The 27,376-nt window shown below is 39.7% G+C and overlaps 1 protein-coding gene across 1 annotated transcript in view; it reads left to right on the top strand.

The window, feature by feature from the left end:
* TTN (titin) overlaps positions 1-27,376 on the top strand; it is a 280,899-nt gene that overhangs the window by 26,372 nt on the left and 227,151 nt on the right. Inside the window, exons 22-43 of the mRNA XM_061185429.1 lie at positions 636-841; positions 1,394-1,627; positions 1,738-1,982; positions 2,809-3,095; positions 3,214-3,378; positions 3,479-3,647; positions 3,755-5,448; positions 5,592-5,873; positions 6,434-6,700; positions 6,798-7,070; positions 7,172-7,435; positions 7,529-7,789; positions 9,438-9,698; positions 10,234-10,497; positions 10,590-10,850; positions 10,972-11,232; positions 11,645-11,905; positions 12,424-12,565; positions 12,654-12,819; positions 14,590-14,821; positions 16,276-16,560; positions 16,794-16,919. Of these exons, the coding sequence (XP_061041412.1) occupies positions 636-841; positions 1,394-1,627; positions 1,738-1,982; positions 2,809-3,095; positions 3,214-3,378; positions 3,479-3,647; positions 3,755-5,448; positions 5,592-5,873; positions 6,434-6,700; positions 6,798-7,070; positions 7,172-7,435; positions 7,529-7,789; positions 9,438-9,698; positions 10,234-10,497; positions 10,590-10,850; positions 10,972-11,232; positions 11,645-11,905; positions 12,424-12,565; positions 12,654-12,819; positions 14,590-14,821; positions 16,276-16,560; positions 16,794-16,919 (6,606 nt within the window). The remainder of the gene's footprint in view (positions 1-635; positions 842-1,393; positions 1,628-1,737; positions 1,983-2,808; positions 3,096-3,213; positions 3,379-3,478; positions 3,648-3,754; positions 5,449-5,591; positions 5,874-6,433; positions 6,701-6,797; positions 7,071-7,171; positions 7,436-7,528; positions 7,790-9,437; positions 9,699-10,233; positions 10,498-10,589; positions 10,851-10,971; positions 11,233-11,644; positions 11,906-12,423; positions 12,566-12,653; positions 12,820-14,589; positions 14,822-16,275; positions 16,561-16,793; positions 16,920-27,376) is intronic.

Genomic DNA, 27,376 nt, shown 5'->3' with positions numbered 1-27,376 from the left:
GCTGATCTCCCTGTGCTATGCGCCTGCTTCCCACTAGCTATCTACTTTACATTTACATTACATTTACATTTGATAGCGTATATATGTCCATGCCATGGAGCTTCTGATGTTTTAAAGAAAAGCTAGAAATCGGGATTTTCAATATTTATAAGTAATTTGAAAAAAAAGTGTAATAACATTTAGGTTAAACAAAATGTATCTGTGGGTCTCCGTTATCTTTGCCTAGATGTTCGCATTTATAGTGGACCATCCACGTTCTGTCTCATTTGAGCTGCACAAAACTCCTTAGGGTTAGGATATTATCCCCATTTGGCAAAGCACTCAAGACCCAGGAAGATGAATGAATTGCCAAAAGCCACGTGGCAAATTAGGAAGACCTCTAGGGTTGATCCCAAAGGACTGACTACTAGTATAATATTCTTTCTACAATAGTAGTGGCTGCCTTGACTTGCTAACATAAGTTTGGGTTTGAAATTCAATCTAATTAGTCTATATTGAGCACTTTGATAGTAAAATTTGGCAGATCTGGGTTTTGGTTATCAACTTTCCGTGGTGTAGGACTTGCTTGAATGAACAGTGGCATGAAGGCTTTTTCATAAGAACGTTAAAAATTAACTTATGTTCTTAACTCCTAGCTGATTATGAGTCACTGATGAAGTCCCAGCAAGAAATGCTTTACCAGACACAAATGACTGCATTTGTGCAAGAACCTAAAGTTGGAGAAATAGCACCTGGATATGTATACTCTGAATATGAAAAAGAGTATGAAAAAGAACAAGCCTTAATTAGGAAGAAAATGGCCAAAGATACTGTAATGGTCAGAACTTTTGTGGAAGACCAGGTGAGTATAACAATAATGACCAAGTAAATCACTTCATACATTATACTTTCCTCCCACAATGCCCCTCTTTTTGTTTGATATTTTCATTTTCAAGTGATAGGTCAGGGTTAGACTGCTATAAACATGTCCAGGTTCACTGCTGACGAGGTTCCTTAATCTTCATAACATGTTGCACATATGACTTTAGACATAGGAATTACATATAAGCAGGAAAAACAAATACTAGCACAACCAAGTTCATTACTGCCAACGTTTTTTCATCGGTAGGATGAACATCGCATATATAACCCATACTCTTAGAATGTCATTGACCCAAGACACCACAGCATGAACTGACAAAGATGACTGGAATGCAGATTAAAAACAAAACAAACAATGACCCATCTAATTCTCACTGAAAAACAAACAAAAAAGCAAAAACAAAAGCCTTCTAGATTTTTCTTCCAGTTAAAAATTTTAATCAAAACTTATCTGTGAAATGAATACTCTTAAGGAATTTCTGTCAGTCGGCATATATCTTTTTAATAAAATGTCATCTTTTTCACTGCATAGGAATTCCATATTTCTTCCTTTGAAGAGAGACTTATTAAAGAAATTGAATACAGAATAATAAAGACTACATTGGAAGAACTTCTTGAAGAAGACGGAGAAGAAAAGATGGCAGTTGACATTTCTGAATCTGAAGCTGTTGAAGCAGGATTTGATTTAAGAGTCAAGAATTACAGAATTCTTGAAGGGATGGGTGTTACTTTTCATTGCAAGATGTCTGGGTATCCATTACCCAAGGTAAAATATAAACATTGATCATACCTCCGTGCTACAATAAAGACATAAATAGGTTACAGTATAACCATTTTATCTAAGTTTTATTGACATATGCATGATATGATTTGCAGATTGCATGGTACAAAGATGGCAAGCGCATCAGACACGGAGAGAGATACCATATGGACTTTCTACAAGATGGCAGAGCTAGTCTGCGCATACCTGTTGTTCATCCGGAAGATGAAGGCATCTATACCGCGTTTGCCAGCAATATTAAAGGAAATGCAATTTGCTCAGGGAAGTTGTATGTGGAGCCCGCTGCGCCACTTAGTGCTCCGACTTACATACCCACACCAGAGCCAGTGAGCAGAATCAGGTAGACTCGTGATAATTTGTGTTGACTAGTATTGAAATTGTTTAAAACACCAAATATCTCTGTAGCAAATTGCTATTGTGTGGCAGAAAAAATTGAAGGCTGAGATAGCACAGAAATTTGCCATTCGCAATGCCGGCAGTTGCCCAGTCTTTATTTCTTGTCCCTAGGTAAGCTGAGAGAAGCATTTTCATTGTGGAGCATATTATTTATTTTGCCAGTGCTGTAGCTAACGTAGTGAAAGCTATAAAGGTTTATTTGACATCAGATTTTACATATGTTACCCTAATTTATACAACAACCTTGCCATGGAAGGATTATCATTGCTATTTTGGAAGTGGGAACACTGAGCTTCCATGACCCTGTGAAAATTGCTTTAGTTCACCCTGCCTGTGTGGTGGTGTCAGCACTTGAAATCCAATCCAAGCCAATCAGGCTGCAGTGTATAGATGGAGTTTGGGATTTTTTCAAATATAATTTCTATGTTTTTCCTCTTCTGGGATAAAGTATATTTTTCTTTTTCCATAAATGTATTCATGTGGTTGTTTAAGCAACTAGCATTTATTGAAATATTTTGGTAGTTGAACCAAAAAGGTTCGGTAACTAATTAAACCCAGTGGTGAGGGAGAGACAGCATTAAGGACCATTCTAAATGAACAGCATAGCTTTGGGGGCAATAATAATGTATTCCGTTTTGGATCCCAGCAAGTTTGAGATACCTTTTAATACGTACACAAAGTAATTCTAAAATAACATTAAGAAAGAGCTTTGTCTTGCTGAGTTTTCTCTATGCCTCACGAAAATATTCTGCTTTGCCTTTTTTTTTCAGATCCATCTCTCCACGTTCAGTGAGCAGATCTCCGATACGCGTGTCCCCTGCACGGATGTCGCCTGCACGGATGTCCCCTCTACGGATGTCCCCTGCAAGGATGTCCCCTGCACGGATGTCCCCTGGACGTAGGCTGGAGGAAACAGATGAGTCACAGCTTGAGAGACTGTATAAGCCAGTCTTTGTGTTGAAACCTACTTCTTTCAATTGTTTAGAAGGACAGACTGCCAGATTTGACTTAAAGGTCGTGGGTCGACCTATGCCAGAGACCTTCTGGTTTCATGACGGTAAGTATAAGTTTTTGCTCATAAATCATTAAACACAAAAATAAGCTTATGTGTATGTCTAACAATTTAACAATAACTATTTTAACATGTTTTCTTTTTTACTCAATTTTTTTTACAGGTCAGCAAATTGTCAATGACTATACCCATAAAATAGTCATTAAAGAAGATGGTACCCAATCACTAATTATTGTTCCTGCAACACCCAGTGATTCTGGAGAATGGACTGTGGTTGCCCAAAACAGGGCAGGAAAATCATCAATTTCAGTGATTTTAACCGTGGAAGGTATTTGCTCTGAAGATTAAAAAAGAAATTACCTTATCACTTAGGTTATAAATAGGTAGTTCAGCCCTACTCACTCAGAGTCATGACCTTTCTCTTTCAGCTGTGGAACATCAGGTAAAACCAGTGTTTGTGGAAAAACTGAAAAACCTCAACATAAAGGAAGGTTCCCGACTTGAAATGAAAGTCAGGGCTATGGGTAACCCCAACCCTGACATCGTATGGTTGAAAAACAGTGAGATCATTGTACCTCATAAATATCCAAAAATCAGGTAAGTTTGCTTGAAAAATAATAAAACTAAGCTCATGACACAAATCCAATAACCAAGGAAGCCACAACTACTTCTGTACTGATGATTAATTTTCCCCCTTTTAATAGAATTGAAGGAACCAAGGGAGAAGCTGCCCTTAAAATTGACTCCACTGTCAGCCAAGACTCTGCCTGGTACACTGCAACTGCCATTAATAAGGCTGGCCGAGACACTACAAGATGCAAAGTAAATGTTGAAGTTGAGTTTGCAGAGCCTGAGCCAGAGAGAAAATTAGTCATCCCACGAGGGACATATAGAGCAAAGGAGATTGCAGCCCCAGAACTAGAGCCTCTCCATTTGCGATATGGTCAAGAGCAATGGGAAGAGGGTGACCTCTATGACAAAGAGAAACAACAGAAACCATTTTTCAAGAAAAAACTCACTTCCTTAAGACTCAAGCGCTTTGGGCCTGCCCACTTTGAATGCAGGCTAACACCAATTGGTGACCCAACGATGGTGGTGGAATGGCTCCATGATGGAAAGCCACTGGAAGCTGCCAACAGGCTCCGTATGATCAATGAATTTGGGTATTGCAGCCTTGATTATGGAGTTGCATATTCCAGAGACAGTGGTATCATTACTTGCAGAGCTACTAACAAATATGGAACAGATCACACATCTGCTACCCTTATTGTCAAAGATGAGAAGAGTCTCGTGGAAGAATCTCAATTGCCTGAGGGGAGGAAAGGCTTACAGAGAATTGAAGAATTAGAGCGGATGGCTCATGAAGGTGCCCTTACAAGTGTGACAACCGATCAAAAAGAGAAGCAAAAGCCAGACATCGTCTTGTTCCCAGAGCCAGCAAGAGTACTTGAAGGGGAGACCGCCAGATTCCGTTGCCGAGTGACAGGCTACCCTCAGCCCAAAGTCAACTGGTACCTCAATGGGCAGCTCATCCGCAAAAGCAAAAGATTCAGAGTTCGCTATGATGGCATTCATTATCTGGACATCGTGGACTGCAAATCATATGATACAGGTGAAGTCAAGGTCACTGCAGAAAACCCTGAAGGTGTGATAGAGCATAAAGTGAAGCTTGAGATCCAACAGAGGGAAGATTTTAGGTCTGTCCTTAGGCGAGCCCCTGAGCCAAAGCCTGAGTTTCACGTACATGAACCTGGAAAACTTCAGTTCGAAGTACAAAAGGTAGACAGACCTGCTGACACCACTGAAACTAAGGAAATTGTGAGGTTGAAAAGGGCTGAAAAAATTTCGCATGAAAAAGTGTCTGAAGAGTCAGAAGAGCTGCGTAGTAAGTTCAAGCGCAGGACTGAGGAAGGCTATTATGAAGCCATTACTGCTGTGGAGCTCAAGTCTCGTAAAAAGGATGAATCCTATGAAGAACTTCTAAGGAAGACAAAAGATGAACTTCTCCACTGGACCAAAGAGTTAACTGAAGAGGAGAAGAAAGCCCTTGCTGAAGAAGGCAAAATCACTATTCCAACTTTTAAACCTGATAAAATTGAACTAAGTCCTAGTATGGAGGCTCCTAAAATCTTTGAAAGAATCCAAAGCCAAACAGTGGGCCACGGATCTGATGTACACTTCCGGGTCAGAGTGGTGGGGAAACCAGATCCTGAATGTGAGTGGTACAAAAACGGCGTAAAGATTGAGCGCTCTGACCGAATCTACTGGTACTGGCCTGAAGACAATGTTTGTGAGCTGGTCATAAGAGATGTGACGGCTGAGGACTCTGCCAGCATCATGGTAAAAGCCATCAATATAGCTGGGGAAACCTCAAGTCACGCATTCTTACTCGTCCAGGGTAATTTGAATTTCTTTCATTTGATGGATCTGTTTCTATTTATCCATGAATATCCAGTAGTGTATTTCTTTTTATTTTCTTTACCCATTATCCAAATTGTGAATTTAATTTAATGTGCTTTTTTTTTTTCCTTTTTCTTATAGCCAAGCAATTGGTCACTTTCACACAGGAATTACAAGATGTTGTTGCTAAGGAAAAAGACACCATGGCAACATTTGAATGTGAAACCTCAGAGCCATTTGTCAAAGTGAAATGGTATAAGGATGGCGTGGAGGTTCACACGGGAGATAAATATAGGATGCTCTCTGACAGGAAAGTTCACTTCCTCTCCGTCCTGACAGTCGACACATCTGATGCTGAAGACTATAGCTGTGTACTTGCGGAAGATGAAAACGTAAAAACAACGGCTAAACTTATTGTCGAAGGTAGTAAATAATGATTTCATTCCTAAGTTTTAAAGTCACCCTTAGTATGTGATAAAATTAGCTATGCAATTTTCACTTCATAAAACGAATTACTTGGGAATTCAATATAAGCTCCATAGCAAGACTCATGAATTTATACTGGTAATTAAGAATATTGACAATTTGGATTTTTTATTTTTTTGGCTGCACCGTGCGGCATGTGGGATCTTAGTTCCCCGACCAGGGATTGAACCCGCACCCTTGGCAGTGAAAGCGCTGAGTCCTAACCACTGGACCACCAGGGAATTCCTGACAATTTGGATTTTGAAAAGCAAGGTCATTCTGATATCTTGCTTTTAAATTTTTTATTGAAATATAATTCTGTGCTTTAAAAATAATTTTTAAATTAAAGTAACTCCTTTTAATTGACAATTTATTTCTCAGTCCAGCAGTTAGATATTAAGAATATTCCTGATAGGATGGGGGGGGCGGGATAAGAGATTTACAAGGAATTTTCTCTATCCTAAGTCTAGATGCATAACTCTCCAGGGAAATTAACTTCTCCTTCTCTTATGCCTCAGGTGCAGTCATTGAGTTTGTGAAAGAACTTCAGGACATAGAAGTTCCAGAATCATTTTCAGGAGAGTTAGAGTGCATTATAACCCCGGAAAATATAGAAGGCAAATGGTATCATAATGATGTGGAGCTTAAATCCAATGGCAAGTACACAATTACGTCTCGCCGTGGACGTCAGAACCTCACAGTCAAGGATGTGACCAAAGAGGACCAGGGAGAATATAGCTTTGTTGTCGACGGGAAAAGGACAACCTGTAAACTAAAGATGAAACGTAAGCCTTCCCCTTCCTGTCAGCCTGCAGTGAGCATCGCTATGGCTTATTGATAATAAATAATCATAACATTCTTTTTTCTCCCCATATTTCACAGCCCGCCCCGTTGCTATCCTACAAGGACTCAGTGATCAAAAAGTATGCGAGGGTGACATTGTTCAGCTTGAAGTTAAAGTCTCCTTAGAGAATGTGGACGGTGTCTGGATGAAGGATGGCGAAGAAGTGCAGCCGGGCGACAGGGTTCACATTGTGATAGACAAGCAGTCACATATGCTGCTTATTGAAGACATGACTAAGGAGGATGCTGGACATTACTCCTTCACCATTCCTGCCCTTGGACTGTCAACCAGTGGGCGCGTCTCTGTCTACAGTGAGTGCAACTTACATAGTCTTGTTTTATGCTGTCAAGTGAGCACATGTTTCCAACAAAATTTGTATTCACAATTCTTTTGTGTGTGTGTGGTTTTGCAGGTGTTGATGTGATAACACCTCTAAAAGACATTAACGTGCTTGAGGGCACCAAGGCTGTGCTCGAATGTAAGGTCTCAGTCCCTGATGTGACTTCTGTTAAGTGGTACTTAAATGATGAACAAATCAAGCCTGATGATCGCGTGCATGCCATTGTCAAAGGCACTAAGCAGCGACTTGTGATTAACCGGACCTATGCTTCAGATGAAGGTCCTTACAAGCTGATGGTTGGCAGAGTTGAAACCAGCTGTGATCTTTCTGTAGAAAGTAAGAATTGTTCCATGTCACTTAGTATTATTTTAAGCATTCTATTTTCCCAGTATAATAGTAACCAAGTGATTATTTTATTTTTCCCCCCAGAAATTAAAATTATCAGAGGTCTTCATGACCTTACCTGTACAGAGACCCAAAATGTGGTCTTGGAAGTTGAACTGTCCCACTCAGGAATTGATGTCTTGTGGAATTTTAAGGACAAGGAAATCAAACCCAGTTCTAAATATAAAATTGAAGCTCATGGAAAAATATATAAGTTGACGGTTCTAAATATGATGAAAGACGATGAAGGGGAATATACATTTTATGCTGGAGAAAATATGACATCTGGAAAACTTACCGTGGCAGGTTAGTACATTTATCATCTAACCTAAGTTCTTATGTAGGGCAGTTGTTTTAACTTAAGAAATCATTGCCCATTTCCTCCCAAATTCCCACCAGTTTCCCACTTCCTTGCCTCTGCTTATGCTGTTCTCAAAACCAATAATACCCTTGACACTATTCCCATCAGCCTAAATTCCAAATGTTCTTCCAGAAAGTCGTAGCTCAAATGCCATCTCCTCTGTGAAGCCTTCCTTGATCTTCCCATTTGTGGAAGATCTTAACCCTCCAACCTCAGGATCACTTTATGTGTGTTTCTTTCATGACCCTGACTCATATACTTGTTTTATTCCCTGTTTCATCTTCCCACACCTGAGTAGATGCTCCCCAAATGTGGAATTGCTTCTTTCTCATCTTTGTATAGTCCAATACGTTGCACATGATAGATTGATGAGTTAACGTTTGGACTGAGTTTTATTTAAACTCTCCTACTGTAAAGATGTATTTCTTTTTTTTATTGCTCTTGTTTCATTCACTTTTGTTTTCTTTGTTCCCTTCATACTTTATAATGAACCCAATGAATATTTTAAAAATATACCTCAATGTATGTGTCTGTGTGTCTCTTGTGAAATGAAGTAGACCATTCTCAGCAGAAGCTACCAGCTTAAAAATGAAGAATCAAAAGTCTAAACCAACTGTCAAGAAAAAACTAGGCATCATCATTAATTTGTTTGGTACATAACAATTTAGGTTTTGAGGAGATTAAATTGTGCAATCCATGGTATATAAGCAAGTCAAATGGGAATAGTGTCTTCTTTGGTATGAAAATTTCATGGTTTATACTTTATTACATTATAAGATTTCCTCAAAGATTTGACCATGAAAAAAACTTCTGAAACAGAATTTTAGATTCTGCACTTTGATATGTTTAATATAAATGACATGTTTTTAAATGTGTGGAAACAAGAAAAAACTATGAGCCTCTATGTGATCTCACCCAACATTTTTAAAGTACCTGCCATTGACCAGAGGCTGCTAGGAACTCAGGATACAAAAATGAATATGGCATGATATTTTTTTTGAGGAATTTACAATATAGAGAGGGACAGATACATTAGCAACTAACTTGATGAAGGAGTCATTATTTCTGCCAGCGGATGATGGCACTGGAGGCAATGGGGGAAAACTTTGTAGAAGAGATGACATTTGTCAAAACAGTGATTTTTAGTATATAGGAATCCCTAATCTTCTAGAAACATTGATGGCTATACATTTTGTTCAGCAAAATTTTTTCCAGTCAGATATTAGGTGTATTTTCAGGAAATCATCCTTAGAAGACTAAGCAGAATGCTTTTGAGGAAGGAACTGAGTTACGGGCCGTCCATGAGGTGTGCTTCACATTAAGGTTCTCAGAGTTCTGTATAACTTAACAGTTGCTTTTCCTTTGCAAAACCTTTCTGATTCCAGTAGTTTCCCTGGTTATCAGTGATACATACTTAGAATGAGGGGTTTCTGTGATACCTTCTTAAAGTGCGTAAAAATAATTTTATTAGACATTTCATGATGTTCAGAATCATGTTTTAAAATTTGATGTTTTATATTTAATTGTGCAAAGATTTTTCTATTGTATAAATATTCTTAAAAGACTCACACTTGTACTTCTCTTGTTCCAAAGGGGGTGCCATCTCTAAGCCACTCACAGATCAGACTGTAGCTGAATCCCAGGAAGCTGTGTTTGAATGTGAAGTTGCCAACCCAGATTCCGAAGGAGAATGGTTGAAGGATGGCAAACACCTACCACTGAGTAAAAACATCAGAAGTAAATCTGATGGCCACAAAAGGAGGCTTATCATTGCCGCCACCAGACTAGATGACATTGGAGAATACACCTACAAGGTGGCCACTTCCAAAACATCTGCCAAACTTAAAGTTGAAGGTCAGTGATATAATAACAGATTTATCCACTAAAAAATCGTATTATATTTTTGGCAGTTATTCTAAAAGTCAAATGGTATGATCATTTTGGATGCCATAAATCCTCATTTCATAAAATCATTATAAACTCTCGAACTTTCTGAGCCATGTACCACAAGGTGCAAAATTGCTTATGAGTTTATGTGAAGAAGCCATGTCTTAGGTTCCAGCTCTGTGGAGCAGCAAATTAGATGCTTCAGTCTGTATTCTTCTTTCACTCTTCTCCAATCCATTGATTAAGTTATTAATATACAGCTATGCAAACTACATCTCATTCAAGTATAGAAAAGACATTATACAAGGTACATTTCAAACTGGACCCCAGGTTTTCCTGAATAATCTCAGTGTCTTTTAAAAACTCTAGAGATGCTGCATAACTGCAAATTCTTTGATAATCATTCTTTTGCAAGATGACCCGGTAGCAATCTTATTTGGGACTTCTCTTCCCTGAATGGTATCATCTTTATTTTCTAAACAAATCATAAATTTGTCTTCAGCTGTCAAAATTAAGAAGACTCTGAAGAACCTCACGGTGACAGAGACGCAAGATGCTGTTTTCACTGTGGAGCTCACACACCCTAATGTAAAAGGTGTCCAGTGGATCAGAAACGGGGTTGTGCTGGAATCCAATGACAAGTACACTGTCTCAGTCAAAGGAACAGTTTACTCTCTGAGAATTAAAAACTGTGCCGTTGTGGATGAATCTGTTTATGGCTTCAAGCTTGGAAGGCTGGGAGCCAGTGCCAGACTGCACGTTGAGAGTAAGTTGACTTAGAAACACTTTACAAGTAGCCAACTTGTGGTTACCATGAAGTTAACCATATCACTAAATGGCTTCAACTTTCCTCATTAGCCGTCAAAATCATTAAGAAGCCAAAGGATGTGACTGCCTTGGAAAATGCCACCGTTGCCTTTGAAGTTAGCGTTTCCCACGACACAGTGCCAGTGAAATGGTTCCACAAGAATGTGGAGATTAAGCCGAGTGACAAACACAGGCTGGTCTCAGAAAGGAAGGTCCACAAACTGATGCTGCAGCATATTTCCCCCTTGGACGCTGGGGAATATACAGCTGTGGTGGGGCAATTGGAATGCAAAGCGAAACTATTCGTGGAGAGTAAGTATGAGGCGGCCCCTGTGGCATTTCTAGGTGATCTCCATGTATTCATTCGTTTGTTTGCTCCATCTTTTTTTTAAAATAAAATATATTAACCGAAGTGCTCTCTGATTTTCCCAAGCATTACATATTACAAAAACCATGAAGAACATTGAGGTACCTGAGACCAAAACTGCCTCCTTTGAGTGTGAGGTCTCCCACTTCAATGTGCCTTCCATGTGGCTAAAGAATGGGGTGGAGATTGAAATGAGTGAAAAGTTCAAGATCGTGGTGCAGGGAAAACTCCACCAGCTGATCATCATGAACACCAGCACAGAGGACTCAGCGGAATACACGTTTGTCTGTGGCAATGACCAAGTCAGTGCCACTCTGAAAGTGACCCGTAAGTAAAATATATATACATATATATATATATACACACACACACACAGAATATCCAGTAGACTCATTGTTATTCCATAGCCTACACTTTTTCTTCCTGACCAGTTACCTTGATTGAAACATCTACTGTGTCCACACTGAGTCAGGCATCTGGATAAAATTTTTGATTAGGGTAGCATTGAAAGGCTACCTATAAAGATGCTCCAGTGTCTATCTCTTGCTTTTTCTGTTCCCCTGTCACTTGACATTGTCCTGTAGAGGGGTACCTGAAAGGTATCATGGCTCATCTCTCTGAACTGTGATCGCCTAAACAGACGTACTAAGAACATTCCAAGTTTTCATTCTGTGCCTGTTATAACCCACGTTGTATTGACACAAAATCTCCTTGGGTGTATTTCCTTCCCCCTTTGCAGCAATCATGATTACATCCATGCTGAAGGACATCAATGCTGAAGAAAAAGACACCATTACCTTTGAGGTAACAGTGAACTATGAAGGCATCTCTTACAAATGGTTAAAGAATGGTGTGGAAATCAAATCAACTGACAGGTGCCAGATGAGAACCAAAAAGCTCACCCACTCACTGAACATCAGGAATGTTCACTTTGGGGATGCTGCTGAATACACCTTTGTGGCTGGAAAAGCTGCCTCGACAGCCACTCTTTATGTGGAAGGTATGGTTTCATAAATGTCACATCCATAAAAATAAATGGCAAACACACTATATAAAATGTTAGAGCATCAGCTAATGAATGGATAAATAAAATGAGGTATATCCACACAATGAAATATTATTCAGCAATAAAAAGGAGGTACTGATACATGCTACAACATGGATGAACCTTAAAAAACTTTATACCAAGTGAAAGAAGCCGGTCACAAAGAACCACATACTGCATGATTCCAGTTATAGGAAAAGTTCAGAGTGCACAAATCTGTAGAGACATAGATTGATGCCTAAGTCTGAGGGGAGGACAAAGGGAGGTGTCTGGAGGGTGATGGCTAAGGGGTACATGGTTTCTTTTGGGGGTAATGAGAATGCTTTGAAATTAATTATGGTGATGGTTACACAACTCTGAATATACTGAAAGCCACTGAATTGTATACTTTCACTGGGTGAATTGTATAGTATGTGAATTATATCTTAGCAAAGCTGTTAGAAAGATTAATTTTTTTACACGCTGTTCTCCAGCTCGTCATATAGAATTTAGGAAACACATTAAAGACATTAAGGTTCTCGAGAAGAAGCGAGCCATGTTTGAATGTGAAGTTTCTGAACCTGATATCACTGTGCAGTGGATGAAAGATGGCCAAGAGCTACAGCTTGTGGACAGGTCCGTTGGTTTGTTTGCCACATCCCAGTGATTCCCAGTTTCCTTTGAGTCATCATACGTTAAACCTCAATTTCTCTTTCTTCCATAGAATAAAGATACAGAAGGAGAAATACGTCCACCGCCTTCTGATCCCATCCACCCGGTTATCTGATGCTGGGAAGTACACAGTGGTGGCTGGAGGCAACATGTCCACTGCCAGCCTCTTTGTAGAGGGCAGAGACGTTCGCATCCGAAGCATTAAAAGGGAGGTTCAGGTAATTGTCCACATGCTGAATATTTGGAGAAGTCATCAGTAGCTCCTAATCTATCATTTTGTCACTTAATTTTTTTTTAACATCTTTATTGGAGTATAATTGCTTCACAATGGTGAAGTTAGTTTCTGCTGTATAACAAAGTGAATCGGCTATACGTATACATATATCCCCATATCCCCTCCCTTTTGCGTCTCCCTCCCACCCTCCCTATCCCACCCCTCTAGGTGGTCACAAAGCACCGAGATGATCTCCCTGTGCTATGCGGCTGCTTCCCACTAGCTATCTGTTTCACATTTGGTAGTGTAGATATGTCCATGCCACTCTCTCACTTTGTCCCAGCTTACCCTTCCCCATCCCCGTGTCCTCATAGAGAATGTCACTTAATTTTTTGACTTTTAAATTTTCTAACCACAGTCTTCTGAAAAAATGAAATCAGCTTATCCCTACCAGCTTACACTCTTGTGCTGACATCAACTTAGTCACAGTTTCCTCTCGCTTAGGGAATAAGTGTATCCTTCGCAGCTGTTTAAATACTTTAATGAAAGCAGCTGTAGACACTTCACTGTCAAATGGCCACTTACCAAGCAGCATCAACCCTGAAGGAACTAAAATTTAAATTGTGATGTTCACACAGCAACTGGAATTAAGGGAATTCAGAACAAGGTGGCATTTTCTCAGAAGCCTTCTACCTTGGAGAGGCAGCTGTGTGGGGACTTGACTGGGAAAACTCCCTCCGAGGTCCAAGAGGAAGACCAGTTTGAGCAAAGCTGGATTCCTAGCAGTGATGCTGAGCAAACACCTTTGCTCTCGACTGCACATGTACGGCTTGTCCTCATGGGTGCCAGTCTTCCCACGTGATATAACGGGGAGATAACATGTGAAGAGAAGTATCACTTGAGCTCGTGTTTATCATATTGCTCATCCAAGGAGAGCCAGGCATTACATTAGGCCAGAGTGAAAAAAAAGCCTCAATGCATACTCAGATAACCCAAATATGTCCTTCATCCTTTATTGACCAATTCTGAACCTTGATTTTCTCACTTTTAAAAATGAGGATAATAGTTCCTACCTAGCCTACAAGGTTCACATCATATGAAATCAAATTGGGCAGTAACTTAAAAGAACTTTGTCAATGATAAACAGCCCTCAGATGTAAAGTGTCATTATTTCTTTTCTTTTTTAATTTTTATTTTATTTTATTATTTACTTTTGGCTGTGTCAGGTCTTTGTTGCTGCGCGCAGGCTTTCTCTAGTTGCAGGGAGCGGGGGCTACTCTTTCTTGCAGTGCACAGGCTTCTCATTGCAGTGGCTTCTCTAGTTGTGGAGCACAGGCTCTAGGCACTCGAGCTTCAGTTGCTGTGGTGTGCAGGCTGTAGTTGTGGCGCATGGGCTTAGTTGCTCCACGCCATGTGGGATCTTCCCGGACCAGAGATTGAAGGATTGAACCTGTGTCCCCTGCATTGGCAGGCGGATTCTTAACCACTGCGCTACCAGGAAGTCCTGCAAAGTGTCATTATTTTTGTTATGATTAACTAAGAAGCAAACATTTAAGGATGAAATCATTGCCTCCGTGCAGATGTAAGCAAAAGAAGTATGGGCACCTTTTGTCCAAGGATATGCAGGAAAACTTAGAACGTGCTATAACCAGTCAACTTTCTATACCATAATATATAGGTTTGACATGCTCTTCAAATGAGCTGTTTTGGAAACAGATTAAAACCGAAAGGAAATCAGGGCTTCAATTTTCTTTTCCTGTTGCTCCATTAAAAGGTTATTGAGAAACAACGTGCTGTCGTTGAGTTTGAGGTCAATGAAGATGATGTAGATGCCCACTGGTATAAAGACGGCATTGAAATCAATTTCCAAGTTCAAGAACGACACCAGTATGTGGTGGAGAGAAGAATCCACCGGATGTTTATCTCTGAGACCAGGCATAGCGATGCTGGTGAATACACCTTTGTGGCAGGAAGGAACAGGAGTTCTGTTACCCTCTACATCAATGGTAGGTAGAGGTATTAACATATTTTGTGCATCCATCTGTAATATCCTCCCTTTCAACTTACTGAAGTTCTGGTAGTTCCCAGGCAATTTCTCAAGAACCCATGGTACTCATATGTTTGAAGTTATTACATTTATTTTCATATTATACCTGTGGAAATGGGATGGTAGCTGTTAAAAGGACCAAGATGTCATTTCCAGAAGGCACCTAATGGCTAGATCCTTATTTAGTTTGGTCAACATTATTGAACATCCACTGTATGTCAATTATAATAGACCCCAAATGGGTTTCTAGGTACAGTTTTCAGCTGTTCTAGTTCTCTGCCCTTGGCCCTAACTGCTTGAATACTAGTAGCACTACCAAGTGATGGGGCATTTCCAGCCTCTGGTGGGGCATTTCCAGCCTCTGTTAGGGCATGCCTGGGAGAACCTAGAAAGCCACAGGCGAGCTCCATGCCCTAGGACCAGGCTCTGACTTTAGTGGGGGATTCCATATGCTACCAAGTCCTCAGAGGAGCACCATTAAACCATCCACTTTCCTCATTAGAAACCTTAGAGCTGTATCTGAGGCTGGTCTAGATCCATCCCTGTCCTGACCTTGGGTCCTACCTGTCTGAACAAATACCCCTGAGACAGATGAAGGAACACTAAGAGTAATCTCAAGTTTCATAAAAATGAACCATATTGCCAACATTCCCTTGGTCCCTAGAAGACCAAATGGTCATGGTATCCAGTTATTATTATTTCTATATTAGTGGTAGAGAAACTGAGGCACAGAGAAGTAAAGGTCTAGCCATATGGCTGTGTCAGAAATCAGCCTCACAGAAGTCATTTCTCCCCATTTCTTGGTTCCATGAACGACCCAGTTTCCCTCAGTCATCACAACACCAAGAATATGTTTTAATTAGCATAACAGGAAAGCTGCATTTAAAAAAAAATTACCTAATTGCCTTTAGATCTAAAATGACATTCATTCATTCATACATACTGATTGCACTTCACTGGCACCTGTATATTAAAAAATGACTATCACATATACACAAATACTTGCAAAACAAACCTGAATGGGATGAGCCACCTCACCACATGATTTGCCCAAATGACTGTTAAAAATAGGTAGCATGTGGAAGTGTTCTAGCATTCTTTAGAGGACTGTCCATTGTCACCCCGATCCAGATCCCAGCCAGGAAAGGGGTGACCGTGTTATGCTGAAAAACTCAGCACTCCCAGCATCACCCCCCCCACCAAATATCAAAAGTATCTCCCTCTACTTAGGGACAAAATTCCAATTTTTTTTCCTTCTTAGCACAAAAAATGTTCTAATATTCTGAGGCAAGTAAAGATATCACCATTCCGAAGTTTTGTTTCGGAGTACATAACCACCTGGCAACAAATTAACGTAGATTTTCCCGTGCTTTCCTGTGTTTTCATGGGCTATTTGTTTTCTTTTCTTCCCAGCCCCAGAACCGCCCCAAATTCTGCAGGAGCTCCAGCCTGTTACCGTGCAATCTGGCAAGCCCGCCCGCTTCTGTGCTGTGATATCTGGCAGACCACAGCCCAAAATTTCCTGGTACAAGGAAGAGCAGCTGCTTTCCACTGGTTTCAAGTGCAAATTCCTTCACGATGGGCAAGAGTACACACTTCTGCTCATCGAAGCCTTCCCAGAGGACGCGGCCGTCTATACCTGTGAAGCCAAGAATGATTATGGAATTGTCACTACCTCAGCATCACTCTCTGTGGAAGGTAGAAATGCCTTGCTACTTCTCAGCTTAAAGTAAAACCTAAGAAACCCGCTTTTGCATCCTCCCAGGGCATTTAAAAATACAACTTGGAGCTCCTAAAAGTAGATTGCTACCTAACTTGGAAACTTTGAAAGGGCTCCACTGCCAGATAAATTAAGAGAAATCGGCATGCTTCATTCTGTGAGGTCTGTAGGCTGACTTACTCCTGACAAGTCTTGTGGTCCCTTCCTTTAGTTCCAGAAGTTGTGTCTCCTGATCAGGAAATGCCAGTTTATCCTCCTGCCATCGTCACCCCACTTCAGGACACTGTCACTTCTGAGGGACGGCCAGCCCACTTTCAATGCAGAGTTTCTGGAACAGGTAGGTTTACAAGCAAAGGTAGAGTTGCTAATACTTAAAAAGAATGATGTGAGGAAAAGGTTTTCTTACCTCTCATGCATAATTTGAAGTTTCACGGGCATCTTGCAGAAGACTTACTTGGATTATTGAATTGAGAATTAGATCAGTGTTTTCCGCTACTGGACTGTACTCCTAAAAATGGTTAAGGTGATAAATTTTATGTTATGTGTTTTTTTAAACTACAATTTAAAAAAAAAGAATTAGTTCAGTGTTTTTCAATGTTTTAAACTTGAAAAATGTCATGTTTTCTTTATGATTGTAGTTAACATTTTTGTTATCTCGAAAAAATACGACAAAACCTACAATTATTATTAGATTAATTATAATGGCATCTACATATGTTTTAAGAGTCCATTTATATGTAAGATGTTGTCCAGTCTATGGACAGTGCTTGTGTGAAAAGCCATATCCCTTTGGAAGGTGGTATCCTGTAGTGGACAAAAGTGGGGGCATTATGATCAGAGAGGTTGGATTTGAGTCTTGGCTCCACTCTGTGACCTTCGGCAAATACGTGATTTCTCTGGTTCTCTTTCCCTCATGAATAAAGTGAGGATAATATTGCATTCAGTCTTAGAATATACATTTCATGAGGGCAGGGATTCTGTCTTAGTACCGAGAACATGGTGCCTGAAAAGCAGTAGCTACTAGAAGGAAAGCTCTGTGAAAGCAAGGGTGGATCCTTGTCCTAGAATAGCTCCATACATAGTAGGTACTCAGTAAGTAATTGTTGATCGGACAAAAGAATGATTGTTAAATGGCTGATATCAATCGCTTCAGATCATTGTCATGATCATGTCAGATAACCCACATCAGCACGTATCGCAGCGCCCCTCATACAGGAATCCCTCCATCTGTTAGCTGTTGTGATTTTTAATTGGTGCATGTTTCCCAGAACCATCAGCCCCTCCCCTCACCCCAGGAGTCTGACCTTAGTAGAATGAGACAAAATGTTTAGAGTCATTTCTAGCCAATGATGATTGTAGACCTACCTCACATAGGGACAGGGTAAATCAACCTCATCCCGAATGAAAATCACTCCCTCACTTGCTTGACTTTTGTATACCACCACAAAGGGAAATTCTCCAAGCTCGGGCATCTCACAGCACTCCTAATAAACGTTTGTTTTGCTTATTGTGCTTCTCCCGTTAGGTTATGACCCAGTCTCTACCTTGCCACGAGCTGTTTTCTTTAGCAAGTTAGTATTTCAATTGGGCTTCTATCACCTAATGATTTCCTCCTCTGGGATGGAGATGCTGATCTAGAAACCAAATAGACCTGTTTGATTTTATGAGCATAATTAAAGGATATGAGGTATATAAAGCACTTACAGGCATGGCTAGCAAGTGACTGGTACTCAAGACATTAATTTTATTACAACCATGGAGAGGAATTATAGAAACGTAAAAGTCTGGTATTGGGTGACCAACATAGATAAATGCTATAGACTTTGTGACTTCAGAGCATGGTATTTGAAAAATGCCAAATATTAAGAAATGAGGACTGATTCGATAATATCCTTCTAAAAAGAAAAATGCATTTTAATATCAAATTCACTAAAGCCATACTAAAGAATTTATCCATTCATTGAATTTTTAGAGGAAATTTTTCAAATAAATATATGTATATGGATTATCTAAAGTAGTAGTCTTAACTATATTTGCATAGTGCTCTTTAGTTTATAAGTCATTTTATAGTTTGCCTTTAAGGCATTGGAAAAATACATTTGAAGCTCTCTACAAGTCTCCAATTGGGGTAGGAAAAGAAAAACATCTTTTCAATGTGACTGATGTCCTTAAATATTTGAATGGACTTCATAAATTCATGTGATCATTAACTCTCTATGTGTGGTAATATTAATACACATACATAGGTTTTAGAACCCTTTCATAAATGTATTTTCTATATGACAAAAATTAAATTCACTGAATAAATGCCTTTTAAAAATAAAAGCTCACCATATCACGTTTCATGCCCCTCAGACTGAAAATATTCACACAACTTCCCTTAAGAAAGTAAGTGCAGCTCTGCTTTCTACAAATTGGAAAAAAACTATGAGTCTGCAGAGGCCCCAGTCTCATGTTTTTGGGAACTCAGTACTTGCTGAAGCATGGAGCATGGTCCTGAGCAATCTGGTGGTGCTTTTGTAAGTGGAAATGTTATCTATTGAAGGTCTCTGGTGCCACCTACTGGTGGAAGAGAAGTTTGGAAAAGTAGAATTTTAAAACTTGTAGTAAAGCTAGCTTTTTGCTAGTGCTCATTCTACAGATAATGGTTAGTATCATTTGGTGGCTTACAGAGTGGCAGCTAGCTAAGTGAGATGATAAATAATTAGTTTAGCAATGAGGAATGCCCACTGTTCATTTAAGTTTTTTTTTTGTTTTATTCAACCAACATTTGTGTTCCTGCTATTGAGACATTACACTAGGTTCTAGGGATGCCAGGACCTGTCTCTTGCCTTCCTGGAGCTCAGCGTGTAGGTGAGGAGACGCGCATGCACAGCTCGATCCCAAGGTTGTAAGTGCTGTAACAGCCCACCTACTCAGTGCTCTCTGTCTGGGAGAGAGCTGGAGAAAGATGCACGGACTGCACATTGAAGAATTAATAGGCTCATGAGCACGGTGGTGCTCCAGGCAGAGAACAACATTTATGAAGTCATAAAAGCTTGCCAGAATACTCCGTGTGCTGGCAACAAGTGGTTTAAGTATGGTTGGAAAGTGATGTAATGAGTGGGCGAGAAGCTAGAAAAGAAGGCAAGGGCCAGATCCTAAAGTGTTGGTATTCTGTGCTTAGGACTTTAGATTTTATCTTGTTTACTTTGAGGAGCCACTGAGAGATTTTGAAACCCCTGGGTAACGTGATCAGGTTTTCTTTATAGAAACAACACTCTGATATGGACAGATGTGGGAGGTGAGACTGAAGGTAAGGGACCAGCAGAGAGGCTATCATATTATGATAGGCTTGGAAGGTGTTGACAACTGAGAGAGTCAGGAGAAAGATGGGGGTAGATTGTGCAAGAATCCAGGAGGTAGAATGAACGAGACTCAGGGACCAAATACAATGGAGTGGTGGGGGTGAGGAGCTGGGGCAGTGGGGTGGCCTCACAGAAGCCATGAGAGGCCAGTGACTGACACAGATAGTGGCAGCCCAGTCAGAAGTACCAAGTCCATTACCAAGACAGGTCTTGCCCTTTAGCTCATTTATTATTGGCAATTCATGGCTGTCCTCCTGCTTCACTCAGTTCACCAGAGGAAGAAGTTGTCAGGAAGAATAAGCAGGGAACCTTGTGAGGGAGAGAGAGTACCAAACTCTCCATCCTTCCCTTTCCATTGATGATTAAACACACAAACCAAGTATTTGTAGGATGACTTTTACATCCCATGTGACGATGGTATTACTTGTATATCCTATGGTCCTGTTTATTAGGTAAGTTATTGCTGATCCCTTGTGATGTTAGACATTCTCGCTTTAATGACTGACTTGTGCCTGTGGTTTATAAAGCCCTTTCCTCTGTGTATGTCATTGAATTCACACAGCAATTTTATAGCCCGTGAATAGCCCATGAATTATTATGCATCTTATTTTACAAATGAGAAGACTGGTCCAGAGAGATTAACGGACATGTCTAAGGTCACACAGCTGGTAAATTGTAGTGTCAGGATTCCATTTCCTACCTTACCTTGCTACCTAAGGAAGTAAAAAGATTTTTTTCTTTAAAAGGGGAACTTGTAGTTTATAACAACTACCCTAGTGGGAAGCAGGGGAATATTCATAAACCAATATTTATGCAACAGTGCAAACAAATACTAGAGGATTGGACTATTAGAAGATCCCCATGGGTGGTATTGAGATAAGGAAGTAATATAGTGACCACATTCCAAAAGCAAGATGGCTTCTGATTTTTGGCTTTTAAAACAAGTAACTAAATTTGAATCCATGCTTACAGGGCTATTGCTTTAGTGGAAGTATAATATTTTTTAAAGTGCACATCATCTTAAACTGTAACAACATAGTAATATTTATCCTTGATTTAGGGTTTCTATTTTCTGTCATTTTAAGATGATTCAAATCCTTGTGTGGAAATAGCTAGTTGTTTTTTTTTAACTTTATTTTATTTATTTTTTTATACAGCAGGTTCTTATTAGTCATCAATTTTATGCACATCAGTGTATACATGTCAATCCCAATCGCCCAATTCATCACACCACCATCCCCACCCCCCTGCAGCTTTCCCCCCTTGGTGTCCATACGTTTGTTCTCTACATCTGTGTCTCAACTTCTGCCCTGCAAACTGGGTCATCTGTACCATTTTTCTAGGTTCCACATACATGCGTTAATATACGATATTTGTTTTTCTCTTTCTGACTTACTTCACTCTGTATGACAGTCTCTAGATCCATCCACGTCTCAACAAATGACTCAATTTCATTCCTTTTTATGGCTGAGTAATATTCCATTGTATATATGTACCACAACTTCTTTATCCATTTGTCTGTCGATGGGCATTTAGGTTGCTTCCATGACCTGGCTATTGTAAATAGTGCTGCAATGAACATTGGGGTGCATGCATCTTTTTGAATTATGGTTTTCTCGGGTATATGCCCAGTAGTGGGATTGCTGGATCATATGGTAATTCTATTTTTAGTTTTTTAAGGAACCTCCATACTGTTCTCCATAGTGGTTGTATCAATTTACATTCCCACCAACAGTGCAAGAGGGTTCCCTTTTCTCCAAACCCACTCCAGCATTTGTTGTTTGTAGATTTTCTGATGATGCCCATTCTAACTGGTGTGAGGTGATACCTCATTGTACTTTTGATTTACATTTCTCTAATAATTAGTGATGTTGAGCAGCTTTTCATGTGCTTCTTGGCCATCTGTATGTCTTCTTTGGAGAAATGTCTATTTAGGTCTTCTGCCCCTTTTTGGATTGGGTTGTTTGTTTCTTTAATATTGAGCTGAATGAGCTGTTTATATATTTTGGAGTTTAATCCTTTGTCCGTTGATTCGCTTGCAAATATTTTCTCCCATTCTGAGGGTTGTCTTTTCATCTTGTTTATGGATTCCTTTGCTGTGCAAAAGCTTTTAAGTTTCATTAGGTCCCATTTGTTTATTTTTGTTTTTATTCCCATTACTCTAGGAGGTGGATCAAAAAAGATCTTGCTGTGATTTATGTCAAAGAGTGTTCTTCCTATGTTTTCCTCTAAGAGTTTTATAGTGTCCGGTCTTACATTTAGGTCTCAAATCCATTTTCAGTTTATTTTTGTGTGTGGTGTTAGGGAGTATTCTAATTTCATTCTTTTACATGTAGCTGTCCAGTTTTCCCAACACCACTTATTGAAGAGACTGTCTTTTCTCCATTGTATATCTTTGCCTCCTTTGTCATAGATTAGTTGACCATAGGTGCGTGGGTGTATCTCTGGGCTTTCTATCTTGTTCCATTGATCTATGTTTCTGTTTTTATGCCAGTACCACATTGTCTTGATTACTGTAGCTTTGTAGTATAGTCTGAAGTCAGGAAGTCTGATTCCTCCAGCTCCGTTTTTTTCCCTCAAGACTGCTTTGGCTATTCGGGGTCTTTTGTGTCTCCATACAAATTTTAAGATGATTTGTTCTAGCTCCGTAAAAAATTCCATTGGTAATTTGATAGGGATTGCATTGAATCTGTAGATTGCTTTGGGTAGTATAGTCATTTTCACAATATTGATTCTTCCAATCCAAGAACATGGTATATCTCTCCATCTGTTTGTATCATCTTTAATTTCTTTCATCAGTGTCTTATAGTTTTCTGCATACAGGTCTTTTGTCTCCCTAGGTAGGTTTATTCCTAGGTATTTTATTCTTTGTGTTGCAATGGTAAATGGGAGTGTTTCCATAATTTCTCTTTCAGATTTTTCATCATTAGTGTAGAGCAATGCAAGAGATTTCTGTGCATTAATTTTGTATCCTGCAACTTTACCAAATTCATTGATTAGCTCTAGTAGTTTTCTGGTGGCATTTTTAGGATTCTCTATGTATAGTATCATGTCATCTGCAAACAGTGACAGCTTTACTTCTTCTTTTCCAATTTGTATTCCTTTTATTTCTTTTTCTTCTCTGATTGCCGTGGCTAGGACTTCCAAAACTATGTTGAATAATAGTGGTGAGAGTGGACATCCTTGTCTTGTTCCTGATCTTAGAGGAAATGCTTTCAGTTTTTCACCATTGAGAATGATGTTTGCTGTGGGTTTGTTGTATATGGCCTTTATTATGTTGAGGTAGGTTCCCTCTATGCCCACTTTCTGGAGAGTTTTTATCATAAATGGGTGTTGAATTTTGTCAAAAGCTTTTTCTGCATCTATTGAGATGATCATATGGTTTTTATTCTTCAGTTTGCTAATATGGTATATCACATTGATTGATTTGCGTATATTGAAGAATCCTTGCATCCCTGGGATAAATCCCACTTGATCATGGTGTATGATCCTTTTAATGTGTTGTTGGATTCTGTTTGCTAGTATTTTGTTGAGGATTTTTGCATCTATATTCATCAGTGATATTGGTCTGTAATTTTCTTTTTTTGTAGTGTCTTTGTCTGGTTTTGGTATCAGGGTGATGGTGGCCTCATAGAATGAGTTTGGGAGTGTTCTTTCTTCTGTGATTTTTTGGAAGAGTTTGAGAAGGATGGGTGTTAGCTCTTCTCTAAATGTGTGATAGAATTCAGCTGTGAAGCCATCTGGTCCTGGACTTTTGTTTGTTGGAAGATTTTTAATCACAGTTTCAATTTCATTACTTGTGATTGGTCTGTTCCTATTTTCTGTTTCTTCCTGGTTCAGTCTTGGAAGGTTTTACCTTTGTAAGAATTTGTCCATTTCTTCCAGGTTGTCCATTTTATTGGCATAGAGTTGCTTGTAGTAGTCTCTTAGGATGCTTTGTATTTCTGTGGTGTCTGTTGTAACTTCTCCTTTTTCATTTCTAATTTTATTGATTTGAGTCCACTCCCTCTTTTTCTTGATGAGTCTGGCTAATGGCTTATCAATTTTGTTTATCTTCTCAAAGAACCAGCTTTTAGTTTTATTGATCTTTGCTATTGTTTTCTTTGTTTCTATTTCATTTATTTCTGATCTGATCTTTATGATTTCTTTCCTTCTGCTAACTTTGGGTTTTGTTTGTTCTTCTTTCTCTAGTTCCTTTAGGTGTAAGGTTAGATCGTTTAGTTGAGATTTTTCTTGTTTCTTGAGGTAGGTGTGTATAGCTATAAACTTCCCTCTTAGAACTGCTTTTGCTGCATCCCATAGGTTTTTGATCGTCTTGTTTTCATTGTCATTTGTCTCTAGGTATTTTTTGATTTCCTCTTTGATTTCTTCAGTGATCTCTTGGTTATTTAGTAACGTATTGTTTAACCTCCATGTGTTTGTTTTTTTTACGTTTTTTTCCCTCTAATTCATTTCTAATCTCATAGCGTTGTGGTCAGAAAAGATGCTTGATATGATTTAAATTTTCTTAAATTTACTGAGTCTTGATTTGTGACCCAAGATGTGATCTATCCTGAAGAATGTTCTGTGTGCACTTGAGAAGAAAGTGTAATCTGCTGTTTTTGGATGGAATATCCTATAAATATCAATTAAATCTATGTGGTCTATTGTGTCATTTAAAGCTTCTGTTTCCTTACTAATTTTCTGTCTGGATGATCTGTCCATTGGTGTAAGTGAGGTTTTAAAGTCCCCCACTATTATTGTGTTACTGTCGATTTCCTCTTTTATAGCTGTTAGCAGTTGCCTTATGTATTGAGGTGCTCCTATGTTGGGTGCATATATATTTATAATTGTTATATCTTCTTTGATTGATCCCTTGATCATTATGTAGTGTCCTTCCTTGTCTCTTGTAACATTCTTTATTTTAAAGTCTATTTTATCTAATATGTGCATTGCTACTCCAGCTTTCTTTTGATTTCCATTTGCATGGAATATCTTTTTCCATCCCTTTACTTTCAGTCTGTATGTGTCCCCAGGTCTGAAGTGGGTCTCTTGTAGACAGCATATAGATGGGTCTTGTTTTTGTATCCATTCAGCAAACCTGTGTCTCTTGGTTGGAGCATTTAATCCATTCACGTTTAAGGTAATTATCGATATGTATTTTCCTATGACCATTGTCTTAACTGTTTTGGGTTTGTTTTTGTAGGTCCTTTTCTTCTCTTGTGTTTCCCACTTAGAGAAGTTCCTTTAGCATTTGTTGTAGAGCTGGTTTGGTGGTGCTGAATTCTCTTAGCTTTTGCTTGTCTGTAAAGCTTTTGATTTCTCCATCAAATCTGAATGAGATCCTTGCTGGGTAGAGTAATCTTGGTTGTAGGTTCTTCCCTTTCATCACTTTAAGTATATCATGCCACTCCCTTCTGGCTTGTAGAGTTTCTGCTGAGAAATCAGCTGTTAACCTTATGGGAGTTCCCCTGTATGTTGTTTGTCATTTTTCCCTTGCTGCTTTTAATAATATTTCTTTGTCTTTAATTTTTGCCAATTTGATTACTATGTGTCTCGGCGTGTTTCTCCTTGGGTTTATCCTGTATGGGACTCACTGCGCTTCCTGGACTTGGGTGGCTCTTTCCTTTCCCATGTTAGGGAAGTTTTCGACTATAATCTCTTCAAATATCTTCTCTGGTCCTTTCTCTCTCTCTTCTCCTTCTGGGACCCCTATAATGTGAATGTTGTTGCATTTAATGTTGTCCCAGAGGTCTCTTAGGCTGTCTTCATTTCTTTTCATTCTTTTTCCTTTATTCTGTTCCGCAGCAGTGAATTCCACCATTCTGTCTTCCAGGTCACTTATCCGTTCTTCTGCCTCAGTTATTCTGCTATTGATTCCTTCTAGTGTAGTTTTCATTTCAGTTACTGTATTGTTCATCTCTGTTTGTTTGTTCTTTAATTCTTCTATGTCTTTGTTAAACATTTCTTGCATCTTCTCGATCTTTGCCTCCATTCTTTTTCCGAGATCCTGGATCATCTTCACTATCATTATTCTGAATTCTTTTTCTGGAAGGTTGCCTATCTCCACTTCATTTAGTTGTTTTTCTGGGGTTTTATCTTTTTCCTTCATCTGGTATATAGCCCTCTGCCTTTTCATCTTGTCTATCTTTCTGTGAATGTGGTTTTTGTTCCACAGGCTGCAGGATTGTAGTTCTTCTTGCTTCTGCTGTCTGCCCTCTGCTGGATGAGGCTATCTAAGAGGCTTGTGCAAGTTTCCTGATGGGAGGGACTGGTGGTGGGTAGAGCTGACTGTTGCTCTGGTGGGCAGATCTCAGTAAAACTTTAAGCCGCTTGACTGCTGATGGGTGGGGCTGGGTTCCCTCCCTGTTGGTTGTTTGGCCTGAGGCAACCCAACACTGGAGCCTACCTGGGCTCTTTGGTGGGGCTAATGACAGACCCTGGGAGGGCTCACGCCAAGGAGTACTTCCCAGAACTTCTGCTGCCCGTGTCCTTGTCCCCACAGTGACCCATAGCCACCCCCCCCCTCAGCAGGAAACCCTCCTACACTAGCAGGTAGGTCTGGTTCAGTCTCCCCTGGGGTCACTGCTCCTTCCCCTGGGTCCCGATGCGCACACTACTTTGTGTGTGCCTCCAAGAGTGGAGTCTCTGTTTCCCCCAGTCCTGTCAGAGTCCTGCAATCAAATCCCACTAGCCTTCAAAGTCTGATTCTCTAGGAATTCCTCCTCCCATTGCCAGACCCCCAGGTTGGGAGTCCTGACCTGGGGCTCAGAACCTTCACTCCAGTGGGTGGACTTCTGTGGTATAAGTGTTCTCCAGTCTGTGAGTCACCCACCCAGCAATTACGGGATTTGATTTTACTGTGATTGCGCCCCTCCTACCGTCTCATTGTGGCTTCTCCTTTGTCTTTGGATGTGGGGTATCTTTTTTGGTGAGTTCCAGTGTCTTCCTGTCGATGATTGTCCAGCAGCTAGTTGTGATTCTGGTGTTCTCACAAGAGGGAGTGAGAGCACGTCCTTCTACTCCACAATCTTGGTTCCTACTCGCTAGTTTTATTATTATTTATTATTACTCCTACTTTGAAAAAAGCCAAATATATCTAGGATGCCCGAATTCCATGACTCTTTCCATTTTAAAAATTTTCTGTTGTGCTGAGACCTTCCAATGCTTGCCTACTGGTAACAAAATAATAGAGATTTTATTCTTCATCCTTTATGGGTGTCTCTTTTAGACTTTATGGAATGTTCATCTTCTCAGCACTGTTTTTGATGGGTCTTTCTGCCTAACCAGAGTGCAGATTTTCCTCACTTCCTGTCTCAGTAGGTAACCACAATCTCAGATCAAACCCTTTATGATGACTGTTTCTCAGGACAGTCTTTTTCTCATTTGACTGAATATGTCAAAACCTCCTCTTTGCTTCCATAGCATGACATGCAAATGGTTAAAAAGAATATAACTAAAATTGTAA

The sequence above is a fragment of the Eubalaena glacialis genome, chromosome 1 (genome assembly GCF_028564815.1).
Source record: "Eubalaena glacialis isolate mEubGla1 chromosome 1, mEubGla1.1.hap2.+ XY, whole genome shotgun sequence".
NCBI lineage: Eukaryota > Metazoa > Chordata > Mammalia > Artiodactyla > Balaenidae > Eubalaena > Eubalaena glacialis.
The sequence above is the reverse complement of the archived record's forward strand: the minus strand, read 5'-3'. Positions and strand labels throughout refer to the sequence as shown.